At 35.3% G+C, this 14,914-nt stretch overlaps 1 protein-coding gene across 2 annotated transcripts in view; it reads right to left on the reverse strand.

Moving 5' to 3' along the window:
* LOC117929579 overlaps window positions 1-12,602 on the reverse strand; it is a 35,094-nt gene extending 22,492 nt beyond the window's left edge. Inside the window, exons 1-2 of one of the 2 annotated variants that reach the window (XM_034849908.1) lie at window positions 12,509-12,602; window positions 2,218-2,514 (exon numbers count right to left, since the gene is read on the reverse strand). In XM_034849908.1, coding sequence (XP_034705799.1) covers window positions 2,218-2,494 — 277 coding nt within the window. In that variant the 5' untranslated portion in view covers window positions 2,495-2,514; window positions 12,509-12,602. Of the gene's footprint in view, window positions 1-2,217; window positions 2,515-12,348; window positions 12,458-12,508 lie in introns of those variants that run through there. The other variant, XM_034849900.1, reaches the window with a different exon arrangement.
* Between the last annotated feature and the right edge of the window lie 2,312 nt (window positions 12,603-14,914).

Raw genomic sequence — 14,914 nt, forward strand, 5'->3', positions numbered from 1 at the left:
TCATGTCCAGGAAGGCCAAGCCAAGTGTCCTTTTTTATCAAAAACAAAAATTTTCATTTCATTGAATGGTAAACACAAAGAAAGACAAGCAATCCTTCCAAGATGTACAATTGCTGATCAAGAAGCAGAAACATATTCTTCTCCACAAAACCTATAATTATATATACAGACTGTAAACGGACAAAGTAATGTACATACACTACAAAGCCCTATACACTTGGAGGACAAAAGTCTCTAACCAAAAAAAAAAGTGTTTTGGAAGGATTTCTTTTACATTTCCTTTTACATTCCCTTGATCAACTTTTGTGTGTTTTGGAAGGATTTCTCATCTTTTGTTGAATTTATTGAATCAATATCAATAAATTAGTTTTTTTTTCATAAGAAAAATAATAACTATGCTCAAAGGCCACAAAAGATCAGCAGGAATGCCACAAAATCCTTTTGATAATTTTGAGTAAGAAACAATCAATATACACATCTCCATCTACAATGTCATTTCTTCTAGTTCCCTTGAAAAAACCTTGCTTTCTTAAGCCTCAAACTGGGTTGGTGTTTTTTTTTTTCCCATTTTTGATAGGTAAATGAAGATTGTATTAATATAAAAAAGTATAGATGATGTATACAATGCAACCAAAGGGCAAAAAGGCACAAATACCAAAAAACCAGCAACCGCACCCTATGAAGAGCCTAACCAGTCCACAAAATCTAACAATTACAAAGAACCATTCCCAATGTACATTCTAACCCAATCCCAAAAAAGAACTTTTAAGTGTGGTCTAAGCTTTCACAATTCACAAAGGCTCTCCTATTCCTCTCCCTCTAAATGATCCAAAATAGGGATAAAAGAGCAACCTTCTAAGCTTTTTTCTTATTTTGCCAATAAAGGAGCTGCACCAACTCAAGAGCATCCCTCCCACTAAAGAGTGCATCACCAACTGTACATCAAATAGAGCAAAAATCAACTACCACAAAATGCAAGCTTTCGTACAATGAAGAAGAATATGATCACCCATTTCTTCTTCTACTTTGCATATATAGCATCTATTAGGCATCGTCCAACTCCTCCTTCTAAGCTGATCCTAAGTCAATATCTTGGGCAAAGATGCTTCTCAAGAAAAGAAACTACCTCTTACAGGAACCCAAGAGTTCCAAACTGTGCCATAAGGGAACGGCTCCGCTCTCTCCTGCTTGCCAAGGGGGAGTAGAAAGACTTAACTAAAAAGTTGTCATTCTTTGTCATCAATACCCAAAGAGATAGAGTGATCATGCAACCTCCTCAACAAGACCTTTATCTCCTCCAACTCCCAATCATTCAATTGTCTAATAAACCTAGGGCCCCAACTACCACCATCCTAAACATCCACCACCCAAGCATCTTTTGAAGAGGCTATAGAATAAAGATCCGAGAAAGAATCCCTCAAAGGTGTATCCCCACACCACTTATCCTTCCAAAACTTTAACCTATTCCCAAAGCCAACCTTAAAATCTTGAGCTTCCCATCCATTTATGGTTGTCTTCCATACCTCTCTCTCACTTCTTTGGTGTACCACCCCCCATCGTCTTGCTCGTACTTTCCCGCAATTACCCATTCCTAAAGAGGAATCCTTTCACTCACAAATCTCCTAGACCATTTTCCCAAAAGAGCCTTATTAAAAATTGAAAGGTTTCTAAAACCCAAGACCCCTTTCTGTTTTTCCAAGCAAACAACAAACCAATTCACCAGATGAGGCTTATTAACCAAAGCCCCCCTCCCTAAAGTAAGTCCCTTTGAATCTTTTCTAGTCTAATCGATATATTATGACAATGACAAGACATTATTAGTATATTTGCATGTCTTTGACTCAATGGAGAGACGGGAATGCCAGCATGACAACGAGACTCAAGCTTAAGACGTCCCATCGATTTCAAAACAACAGATGTTACAGTATAGTACATAGTAACATATAATACAAATAGCAAGGAACAGTTCTGTTCGTATTTGAAGCTCAATTCTCACAAGAACAAGAAGGCAGAACCAGTAGGTTCAAGCATTTAGTATAACAAATAAATCTTAGCCTACTAATAAGCCAAATTAAAGCTTATCAAAAACATGCTCCAATGCAGATACATATATGTGAGTATACTGTATACCCATGCATAAATGTGTTTGTGCAGGTGGACAATCATAGTGCTAGTTAAGTCAATGTAAATTAGAAAACTGAAATAGTGGGGGAATACTGTATGGAATAGATATCCATCCTTCTTCTTCAGTAACGTCTGAGATGTTGTCCTGGACAGGAGAGTCTCTTTTTGAACTTAGACCGGCAAAACTGCCATTTTCACCTCCGACTTCATCTTTAACCTCATCCATATAATTATTTGAAAATGAGTCTTCAGCAATAAGACCCTCCAAAGTTGATGCAGGTTCTGTCACATGTTGTGCACCCTTCGAAATTTCATGAACAGGTCGCTTGTCTACATGTGCAGTATGGGAAGGTCGCATCAAAAAATTCATTTTCACACCAAAAGTAATGTCTGCAAAATTATAAAAGATGTCTTATAATTGAGATGTTGGATATGTAAAATTATGATAAAAAAGATGAAGTTAACTGATGCGTGAACATGCACCATTGCCATTAAAATATCAAAATAAAAACAGTCAGTACAGAAATTCATAGAAGTAAAATCTTCCATTACTTATAACTAATAGGACTAACGAGAATAACCCCCAGCCCAATGAACTAGAGACTGTGAAGGATCATTTACAACTAGATGTTTTTCATATGCAATAGAGAAAACCAAAACCATCAAAATACAAATTTTACAACCAAAGAAAGAAATCAAAGAAGTGACTAATAATTAAAGCACAACTAAAATACGGATTCCTCAAAAGAAAGTTGGTTCAGAAAATAAAAGACAAACAATAATGCTGAGCTGAATATAGTTTGTCATATTTATATTGATGGGCTCACGTAGGAAAAGCTATTGCGAGGATGATGGGTACAAAAGGAATGGTGTCTGTAACCCCTATTTCTGCTTTCAAGGGGTGTTTCTTTGTGGATTCTGCAAGGAGTGCTGAATGGTTCCAAGAGCAGGGAAGATTATTAGTGAGAGGAAGGTCTATTCTCCTGAGGAGATGGTCGCCAAGAGAAAATATGGTTGTTGTTGGAAAATTCAGAAGGGGCTGGTTAGAAACTAAAAGGTCTTTCTTTTCACTTGTGGGATGAAGATCAGTTGAAATTCATTATGAAGAAGTGGGGGAGGGTAACGAAGGTGGCACAGGAATCTTTGAAGCTTGTAGACTTGTCGAAGGTGAAGCTGTGGGTGGAGATGCTTCCAAATGCCGTGCTACCAGCGTTGCTAGAGGTGGAAGATGGGGCCTGGACATTCACAATCACAGGTACAGTCACCGGAGAAGATGAAGAAGACGACATTTTCAGGTCTGAGTCAACCCGTAGAAGGGACGAGTTGTTGAAAGCGGGAGGTTGCGTCTCTCAATGGTCAAAGAATAGGAGGCTTCTTCCCCGGCCACATTATCGATTTTCAAGTTCAAACTTGGCGTCCAAAAGGGAGAATGGCTGGGGAGGGAGTCTTCTGGGCCTAGTAGAAGGAAACATTAGTGGGCCCACTATGCCTATGACCTTGTTTAAAGCCTAGCCTGTTAGGGCCCAAATTGGGATGAAAAATCGTGGGCTTCCTGCTGGTCCAGTTGTTATTCAAGCCCACGAGACTGCAGCGTTGTCGTCTTCAACGTTCCAACACGCAGGATCTTCAGCAAAGTTGGTCCCGCTGTTTGCACGCTCTCAAGGTCCAATCGAAGTTAGGGCTGGCAGGGACGAGGCTTTCTCTGAAGAGGATGGTCGGGCCTTTGAGAGAAAGGCCCAGTCTCTTCCCAACCCTAGCCCACCTTCAGCCACAATCGTGGGCTGTAATTTAAAAGGCCCGTCATGGTTGGGCCACAGAATAAGAGGAACGAAGACCTCTAATTTAAAAGGCCCGTTAGAGAATCCAGATGTTGTGATGATTCAGGAAATAAAAAAGGCGAAGTGTGACAGAAGGTTTGTGGGTAGTGTCTGGACGGTCAGAAATAAGGAATGAACTGCTCTTCCGGCGAGCGGGGCTTCAGGTGGGATTTTGATTATTTGGGACTCTAAAAAACTGCGTAGTGAGGAGGTGGTAATAGGATCCTTCTCGGTCTCAGTCAAGTTTGCTTTGGACGGATGCGGACCTCTTTGGATATCCGCAGTTTATGGCCCAAACAGCCCATCATTTAGGAAGGAATTTTGGGTGAAACTTTTAGACATTTTTGGCCTATCTTTTCCGTTATGGTGTGTGGGCGGTGATTTTAATGTCATAAGGAGAAGTTCAGAAAAATTGGGTGGTTCTAGTTTAACTTCAAGCATGAAGGACTTTGATAGTTTTATAAGAGAATGTGAATTGTTTGATCCACCTTTACGGTACGCATCATTCACTTGGTCAAACATGCAAGAGTCTCCCGTGTGTAAGAGATTGAATCATTTTCTTTACTCAAATGAGCGGGGGCATCTCTTTCCCCAAGGCCTTCAAGAAGCTCTTCCTAGAAGGACATCGGATCATTGGCCGATTGTTTTGGATACCAACCCGTTCAAGTGGGGCCCAACACCTTTTAGGTTTGAGAATATGTGGTTGCAACATCCTAGTTTCAATGAGAACTTTAGAAATTGGTGGAGAGGTTTTCAAGGAAATGGGTGGGAAGGTCACAAGTTCATGAGGAGACTATAATTTGTTAAAGCCAATTTGAAAGAGTGGAATAAGGTTTCTTTTGGAGAGCTAAATGAAAGGAAAAAAAGCATCCTCAATGATTTAGCCAACTTTGATGCCATTGAGCAAGTAGGGGGTCTCACTTCTAATCTTTTAGTTCAAAGAGCCTTAAGAAAAAGGGAGCTAGAGGAATTAATTTTGAGGGAAGAAATTCATTGGAGACAAAAAGCTAGGGTGAAATGGGTTAAGGAAGGGGATTGTAACTTAAAGTTTTTTCATAAAGTGGCTAATGGCAGACGAAATAGGAAATTTATCAAGGTGTTGGAGAATGAAAGTGGCTTAGTGTTGAATAATGCTAAGAGTATCACAGAGGAGATTTTACTTTACTTTGAAAAGCTCTACGCGAGTCCTACTGGAGAGTCTTGGAGTGTTGAAGGTTTAGATTGGTTCCCTATATCGGAAGAGAGTGTGTCTAGATTGGACTCCCCTTTCACTGAAGAAGAGATTTCTAAGGCCATTTTCCAGTTGGATAGGGATAAGGCATCGGGGCCTGATGGCTTTACCATTGCAGTATTTTAAGATTGTTGGGATGTGATCAAGGAGGATTTAGTGAGAGTGTTTGCAGAGTTTCATAGAAGCGGGATTATCAATCAAAGCACTAATGCCTCCTTCATAGTTCTGTTACCCAAAAAAAGTTTGACAAAGAAAATCTCAGACTTTAGACCCATTAGCTTGATCACTAGCCATTACAAAATAATAGCCAAAGTGCTTTCAGGACGTCTAAGAGGGGTACTACATGAAACCATCCATTCTACTCAAGGCGTTTTTGTTCAAGGGAGACAAATATTGGATGCGATTCTCATAGTCAATGAGATAGTAGATGAGAAAAGACGGTCAGGGCAGGAAGGAGTCGTCTTCAAAATTGACTTTGAAAAGGCTTACGATCTTGTGAGTTGGGATTTTTTGGATCAGATGTTGGAGAAGAACCCTCAGTCCTAGTTGGAGGAAATGGATGAGTGGTTGTTTGTCCTCGATATCTTATGCAGTCTTGGTGAATGAAAACGCTAAAGGGTGGTTAAGGCATCTAGAGGCTTAAGACAAGGCGACCCTTTATCCCCTTTTTTGTTTACTTTAGTCATAGATGTACTGAGCAGGATGCTATTGAGAGCAGAGGAAAGAAATTTGTTGGAGGGTTTCAGGGTGGGTAGAAATAGAACTAGGGTGTCCCATTTGCAATTCGTAGATGATACCATTTTCTTTTCTAACACTAGGGAGGAAGAACTGCAGACTCTCAAGAGTCTTTTGCTAATGTTTGAGCATATTTCTGGGCTCAAGGTCAACCTTGACAAGAGTAATATTTATGCCATCAATCTTGATCAGAATCATCTTTCTAGTTTGGTTGAGTTGCTTGATTGCAAAGCTTTTGGTTGGCCTATACTCTATATGGGTCTTCCTTTGGGAAGGAATCCCAAGGCTTGTGGCTTTTGGGATCCAGTGATTGAGAGAATCTCAAGAAGATTAGATGGGTGGCAAAAAGCTTATTTATCTTTTAGAGGAAGGATAACTCTTATCCAATCTTGTCTCACCCACATGCCCTGTTACTTCCTCTCCTTATTTAAGATACCTGCTTCAATGGCTGCAAAAATTGAGAGGTTGCAAAGGGATTTTTTATGGTCAGAGATTGGGGAAGGTAAAAGAGATCATTTAGTTAGTTGGGATGTAATGTGTAATCCAAAGGCAAAAGGGGGATTGGGATTTGGGAAGATTTCTCTAAGGAATCTCGCTCTCTTAGGGAAATGGTTGTGGAGGTACCCTAGAGAGGGTTCAACTCTATGGCATCAGGTCATCTTAGGCATCAGGTCATCTTAAGCATTTATGGATCACACTCTAATGGTTGGGATGCTAACACTTTAGTCAGATGGTCACATCGTTGTCCTTGGAAGGCTATTGCACAAGACTTTCAGGAGTTTTCCATGTTTACTCGATTTGTGGTAGAAAATGAGGAAAGAATTCGATTCTGGGAAGATTTGTGGCGGGGGGACCAATCTTTGGGATCCCAATATCCAAGACTATTTAGAGTAGTCTTGGATAAAAATAATCCTATTTCTTCAATTCTCGGTTCTACTCGTCCTTTCTCTTGGAACTTTAATTTTCGTCGTAACCTTTCAGATTCTGAGATAGAAGATTTAGAAGGCCTCATGCCGTCACTTGATGGTTTGCATCTATCACCTTCGATTTCAGATGCCAGATCTTGACCATTATCTTCTTCAGGGTTTTTTTCAGTTAAATCTTTTTTTCTAACCTTATCCCAATTTTCTAGTTCTCCTCCGTTTTTCCTTCTAAGTTCGTTTGAAATTCTCAAGTCTTTTTCAAAGTGAAGTCCTTTGTCTGGTTAGTGGCACACAAGAAGGTAAATACTAATGACATGCTACAATTGAGAAGACCCTACAAAGCTCTTAGTCCTAATATTTGTATTTTGTGCATGAAGCATGGGGAATCAGCGGATCATCTTTTCCTACATTGCTCTTTGATGATGGGGTTGTGGCACAGATTATTTTAGTTAGCCAAGATGGATTGGGTCCCCCCAAAGAGCATCTTTGACATGATGTCCATCAAATTTAATGGTTTTGGTTCATCTAAGAGGGGGATAGTTTTGTGGCAAGCTGCGAGCATCGCTTTAATTTGGGTTGTGTGGCGGGAAAGAAACATGAGGATTTTTTAGGATAAAGCAAGGAATTCAAAGTATCTTTGAGATTCTATTTTTTTCCTTGCTTCTCTTTGGGCTTTCTGTTCCAAGGTTTTTAAGGGGACTCCCCTTAATGTGTTACAACTTGATTGGTTAGCGGTGTGTAATTCCTAAGGATTGGTCTAATCTAGAGTGTTAGCTTGTTTTACTGTGTACTTTCTTGTTTTTGTATTCTTGTAGTTTAGTTTTCTTTGGTGGGAGGATTTCTCATCCTTCTCTTGTACTTATTTTTTCTATCAATATATCTCTTTGTCGTTTCCTATCAAAAAAAAAAAATATTGAGAGGCATCCACTATGTAATATAAAATAGAAGCCAAAACCACATCATTTTTCTACTCATGCTTGGCTAGAACACCAATGCAAAACATTTCATACAATTCCTTTAATTTCTATTGAAAGCAAAATAAAAGGTTCAATTCTTTTTACCAAGGATTGATTTCAATTTGAAAATCAGAAGGTATCAAGGATTGCCCTATATAACACAAAATTCCTATTCCTATTCTTATGCTTTCTAGTTGAGCCTCTGATATACATAATACCTCAAAAATTAGAAAGAATTGCAATCCCCATCCCACCCATAATTGGACAAACCACCTGGGCACTAGGTCTAATATAAGTAAGATATTCCCATCCTTAGGTTCTCTCTCCCAAAACCCCTTCTAAATCTTAAAATTTCCCAAATCCTTTCGTCAATGTCACCCTACTAGTCTTCTCTTTCATCCTTCAATACTCCAATAAAATATTTTTAAAATACCTAAAAATTCTCCAAATGCCCCTTACAAATTCCATCCAAATTTGGATCCAAAACTAAACCCAAATCAACCCATCAAATACCTTGAACATGAACATCTCTAACCATAATTCCCATGATTTTAGCCCCAAAACCATCTCAAAGCACAAAAGCACATACTTTCCTATCAAAATTGTCACCAATTTACACAGAGTACAATGCTATCAGATTTCCAAAATACGAATATGAAAAAAAAAAAAAAGATGACTACTTGAGTTCAGTGAGTCTCAATCAGCTAAAACTCCAACGACCGACACTCTAGCTCATTCAACCTCCTTCCTACTACCTTAACTTTCATTATGTACAGTGCTTGATCATGTGATCTACAAGAATCAAAATGAAAATTTTCTTTTATTTTCTTTTCTTTGTGATTCATGTTATGTATCAATTAGGGTCCTAAAACAAGAAGAAGAAGAAGAATTAGGATTAGGGCTACCTAGCAAAGAGGCACACCAACAATTCTTTGCTTTGCTTTGACAACAATGAAACAACCCACTTTCTTAGATTTAATCAAATCTATTTAATTACATGAAAATACTTTTACTTTTCATATTTCTTACTTTGCCCCCTAGCCATCCTATTTGGTCTTTTAATGATTATTCTTCAAAAGAATTACACAACAAAGAAGATTTTGTTGCTATTTTTATTAATGGATGCATTCCACTATTTAATCTAGGATTATTAAAGATTATCCTTGTGATGTGATTCTATGGCATTCAAATTAAGATGGATTAAACGATGGAAACACTTTTGGAAACAAATTAAGTAAAGATATCATAAGCAATTTTGGTTGTGCTTTGATTAACAATTTTAAGAAAGCAATTCTAATTGTTATAATGAATTTTTTATTTTCCTCTATCTTGTATTTTAATAGTGCAATTTCTAGGACATTTTATTTTTTTATCCTTTCATTACATGATTGTAGAATAGATAATAAAAAGTCTACACAACGACTTTCTATGAAGGGTTCATGAGACTCCCAAATTTTGAATTTGAGAAAAGTCCTGGTCTTTATGGGTAACTTTTTATTTCTGCCTTTATTTAGATGTTAAATATAAGCCAAGGTTAAAATTACTTTGCACTAGAAAGCAGCATTTTCTTCACATCATAATACAAAGGGGCAAACTTGATACCATGCAACTTTCATTAAACATGAAAAAATTTTCACATAAGCAGAAAATTGATTTGCGTTAAAAAAAATGACATTGTTCTTACTTTTATATTAAGACCCTGTTTGAATAGGCTTCTTAGACATCATAAACTCTTCTTTAGGCTCAATAAAGGTTTATATACCTACCCAAGGTAATTTTATTTAAAGAGCCATTGGCATAAAAATAACGTAATATGGAAGGCAGGAAAATATTACTTCTCATAAAAAGCCCTTTAAGGCTTATTCAGGAAACTATTTTATTTTCAATGAAACTTTCATAATACCATTATTGTCCCTTTAAGATTATGACTTCAACTTCAGCTTTAACCCTGCTAAAGCCAAAAAACAAAAAAGGAACCCAAACAAAGCTAAAGTTTTTCTTTTTAAGTCAAGAAATCTTTTATTAAAATTATCAAAAAAATAAACACAGTTCTGCTTGAAATAAAGTTTTTGGTTTATCAAAAGCCAATCCAGATAGGTCTTAAAGAGTTATCAGGATGGGATAGGGAAGTTCCTTTTTGCGATTTTTCAATAAATAAAAGACGACTGTGAAAAATGTGATTAAAGGTTAAAACACTGCATTGGTGCATATATGATGTCATTAACTTGATAAATTGGGTCCAATGGAATCATAGTCATTGCCCAAGACCTAATACAAAAAAGACCAATATCGAAAATGTGGTTAGCATGAATACTTACTTCCAATGACTTTAACATAAAAAAAAGACCAGAATAAAAGTCCTCGAACAAGGTATAAACATCATAGTCAACAAGTTAAAACTCTCAAACAAAAGTATTATAAAGATAGCCCTAAGAATCATCCCACATATAAATAATTTATATCTATATATCAATACTATACGGATATCTATACTATATATAAAACTATGCAGTGTTTGTAAACGTTTTTTTCTATATTATGTAACTTTGATTGTTATAATTTTTATTATTTTTTGCAACTAGCAGTGCCCCTCTTGAAAATCTCTCATGTACTTCTCATTGCTCCCTGTTGATGGGGTTTTCTTTGCCTTTATTGCCTTCACAATGTTCCTTCTGGTCATAGTGTTAATGCCTAAAAAGTTTGCTGTCTGCCTTAGTATTGGCCAATTGGGTGCACATTCGTTGTTGGCCTTATTATTGGCCTATTTGGTGTGCACTCAAGGATTCAAAAGCTATTTTTGTTTCTTCTATCTTGATAACTAGCACAGTTTTGCCAATCTTCTATAAGAATTTTTTATTCCTTTTTAATAGGCAAGCCAAGATAGAGATAGAAAGCACATAACAAAAGGTCAACTTATGTAGATAAGGAGTATAGAAGATGTAAAAAAGAAAAAAGAAAAAAGGAAAAACACACACAGAGACACAGAGCAAACAGCTGCAAAGCCAACTAGCCCCAGTTTATACTATCAATGAAATATAGTAATGTGCCATTTGGGATTCCCAAAGGTGCCCTTGACCACTCCATGAAGGACTTGATAAAGAACTTCAGATTTTGATCTGAAAGCTCCTCCTTCTTGAAGGCTCTACCAGTGCGTTCTTTCCAAATACACTAGAACAAACAGAGAGGGCTATCCACCAGACATTTCTCCGCTGTCTACCTATGCCTGCAGATTTCCCATAAAAAGCTTCTTAACTGACTCCGGAAATACCCATTGCATCCTGAAAATAGCCAATAAAAAATCCATAGCAACCAAGTTTTACCACATTGAAGGATAATTTACTGGTTCATTGCTAGATTTACAAAGAATACATATATTCACCAAAAGTGATCCTTCCATCATCAGGTTGTCAAGGGTTAAAATCTTAACTGATACCACATCCTAGGCAAAGAAAACCACTCTCACAAGTGCCCCAAACCTCTTTCTCAAAGAGGGTCCTTATTTAGACTTCACCTGGAACCTGTCCCTGTTCCTTACCTTCCACCAAAGTTTGTCCTCCCCTTCACCATATAAACTCACCTCATGAATGCAGGCCTCTAACTCCCAATCATGCATATGCCACTGCAAGCTAAAACACCACTTACCACCTCTAACTCTAGTCTCCCAAAAATCACTGACTCTCATATCTTTGGCAAAGGCAATTCCAAAAAAGAGTAGGAAAAATCTATTTTGAAAGGCACTCCCCTACCCACCTATCTAAACAAACTTAGTCCTCAAACCATTTCTGACTTAGATGAAGGTTCTAAGACTGAATCATCACTCCCTTTTTGATGTCTTTCCACAAACCCATTCCAAAAGCCTCTCTCACCTCATGCACACACCATTCGTCATCCCCAATCTATCTCTCCAAATTTGCCTTAAATTACCCTCTTCCTAGTGATATCTCTGGTCACTAAGAAAATAGAGCAAAACAAGAAACTAACATTTTCATTCCTAAATTTTTTTTTTTGATAAGTGCATTTTCATTTCTAAATCATCTCTATTTTATGCTTCCAGAAAAATAGAGTTCAAAGTTTTTAGCAATAGCATTGGAAATTTAGAAGCATTCAAAGAGAAACCCCAGCCCTCTCTTTGCTTACCGAGAATTGAGCAATAAAAGAAAACAACATTGTCGTGCCTATGTGATCTCTCAAATTTTGCTTCCAACCATGAGCCAAATAATCAGTGTGAGTTTTAAGCAAAGTGGCACTTTTCTATATTCCAGAATCCTCAGTGGTGAAAATTTCGCACCTAGAGATTCTAAACCAAAAGTCTTTTCATACCAGAAAATCCCAAATAGCAAAGACCATCAATCTAACAAAAATTTCATTCTGAGCTCTAATCCAAACCTGCAATAGTTCCACAGCTGTTCAAAGAGAAACACTACAATTCAGAACCTACAGCAATAGCATTCCCAAGTTATAAAGCACTCAAGACTAAAACCCGAGCCCTCCCTTTGGTTACCAAGAAAATGAAGAAAAATAAACGAAAATCCATATTTTGTTTCCAGTGTTATCTCTCTCACCTTCTTTGCTAACAAGAATCCAAAAATCCAAAAAAAAAATAAAATCTCTGATCGACTCAGCCAAATAGTCCATATTTACTGTTCAAAATTTTCCTTCATCTTCTCAGCATCCAATTGTATCTAACCTTGATTCAATTGGGACTAGAGATTGGAGCAGTACCTTGATCTCAGAGTCCAGATATCCGATCGAAACGCAGCGTCTGGAGGAAGAAATGATTGATTGCGTTTGGTGTAAATGGAGATCTGGGAAGCAAGCCTGAACTGTCCAGTGTCCAACGTAAGTCTAGCAATTGAAGGTCATATTGGGCCTAAACTGGGCCGGCCCAATGTTTTAACTATTGGGCTCTAACTGGGCTGATGCTGCAAGTAGGGTCATTGGTTGATGCTAAAAGTCTGACCCAAGTTCATCCCAATCTGACTTTTCGAGCTTCTCAAAGTTCTCAAAAATTATTAAGGAAATAAAAAATATATTAAAAAAAATTATTTTTCCGTGTTTAATTCTACCATGAAAAATACAAAAAATAAAATAAAATATATTTAAAATTAGTTACAAACTCATACATTTTCAAATTATTTAATTTTTATATTGATGAAATAAATTTGAAGTAACATATAAAAACAATTTATTGATTTAAAATTTTTTTTTCCTTCATTTTTCTTTTCTTCTACTTTTCCTCTTTATTTTCTTTCCCTTACATTTTTCTCAAATTTTCCAAAAATCAAATATAGACTTAATGTCTCGTTTAAAAGTTATTTTTAAAATTAGAAAACTTAAAGTCATATTTATTGAAATTCAGATTATGAAAATTTGTTTGTGAATATGTATAAATAACGCCTAAAACAAATCAAATAAAAGAAAACATAAAAAAAACAATATCGTCTCTTAACAAAAATAGGGATGGTAATGGAGTTGGTTTTTTTCAAATGCCCGTCTACCCTGTTAAGGAGGAGTTTGAAATTTAAATAAACAGTTAATGATGAATTTGAGATTTTTTTTAAGACTTGAGAACTCTTGCTTTGATCATCTCTTCTAAATTGATGTTCCAATATCTTCTTGTCATTTCTCCATACACTTTCTCTTTTTTTAAAAAGAAAAAAATAGAAACCCTGAAATAAATAATTGTTCCGATGGAACCTTCTCTTACATCGAAGATTGGTTGTTGATATATGATCCAAATCATTAATTATTTTCTATTCATTTTTATTTTTGTTTAAATCAAATGCCAAACCAAACACGCATAGTTAAAAGGATGAATATGTTCTTAGGGATCATTAGATCCCATAAATGATTTGACTATGGATTTAATTATTAGTCAAATTGTCTCATCCCTTCCTATCCCAATTATATATGAAATTAATTTAATTTAATTTTTGTTTTCCTATGTTTACTATATCTATAAAATAAAATATTCTTCAACAAAATAAATTATAAAAATATAATATTTTAATTATTATAAAATATATTTATTTTAATGTAATTAACAAATTTAAAAATAATATTTTTAAAATTTTTAAAATTTTTAAGAAAAAATATTAAAAAGAGCATGGGGCAATAGGTATGGGAAATTTGCACACTCACTCTTTCCGTTTATTTTTATTTTTATTTTAATGAAATGAGAATTATTTTTAATGAGATAAGAATGATAATTGTTTTGAATAAACGGATAATGACCATTAAAACAAATTTTTAAGAAAATAGTTTTCCAAAGATTTATCCAAATGTTCATTGACATAAATAAATAAATAAATAAAACTTTCCATTATTTAAGTAGATTTTCCAAACATAAAATCAGGTAACTTTAAATAAAATTACCCATCTTATTAAATTTAATTTTTGTAAGAATATAAGATAAGTTAAAAATTAAAATGATATTCATTTGAATATATTTCCTATTTTATTTTTTAAATTTAAAAATAGTAATAACCTTTATTTATGATTTAATAACATTTAGAAATTTATATTAATAAAGTAATAATTTTAAAAACTACTTTAAGAAAGGAATATATTAAAAGAAATTATTATCTTAAATTTAGAGAAAAAAAATGGTTTGTAAAGATATAAAATCAATATATGACTTCATGTAAGATGTTTTGCACATGTTTGGTAACTACAAGAATCTCCTCTTGTGTAGCATACTCATTCTGATATGTATCCTAATCAAGTTAACATCATTCATAAGAAATATTATAAAAAGACTCATTTTACTCCTAATGTAGAATGGATAAAATCATATTATTTTTCCCCTCACAATAATACTAAAAAAGCTTATTTTCAAACACTTACTCCTCAAGCTAGAAATGCATTAAGAAAACAATATGAAAAATACATGAATCAAAAGAAAATGACTATTCCTTTTTTCTATTGGTTTTTCAAACTTAGAAAACAAAGAAAACAACTCATAACTTTAAGAAATGAAAAAGGACATCAATTAGCAACAAAACACTCATAAAATATTCAAAAAATAATTTCAACAATAACCTCAGAATTAGGTTCCCAACTACCCTTAAATAATCATCAATTCAATTTTGATAATAATTCAATTTCTGCCCCACCCTTCAAAATTTC

This window comes from Vitis riparia, chromosome 2, assembly GCF_004353265.1.
Source record: "Vitis riparia cultivar Riparia Gloire de Montpellier isolate 1030 chromosome 2, EGFV_Vit.rip_1.0, whole genome shotgun sequence".
In the NCBI taxonomy this organism is placed as follows: Eukaryota; Viridiplantae; Streptophyta; class Magnoliopsida; order Vitales; family Vitaceae; genus Vitis; species Vitis riparia.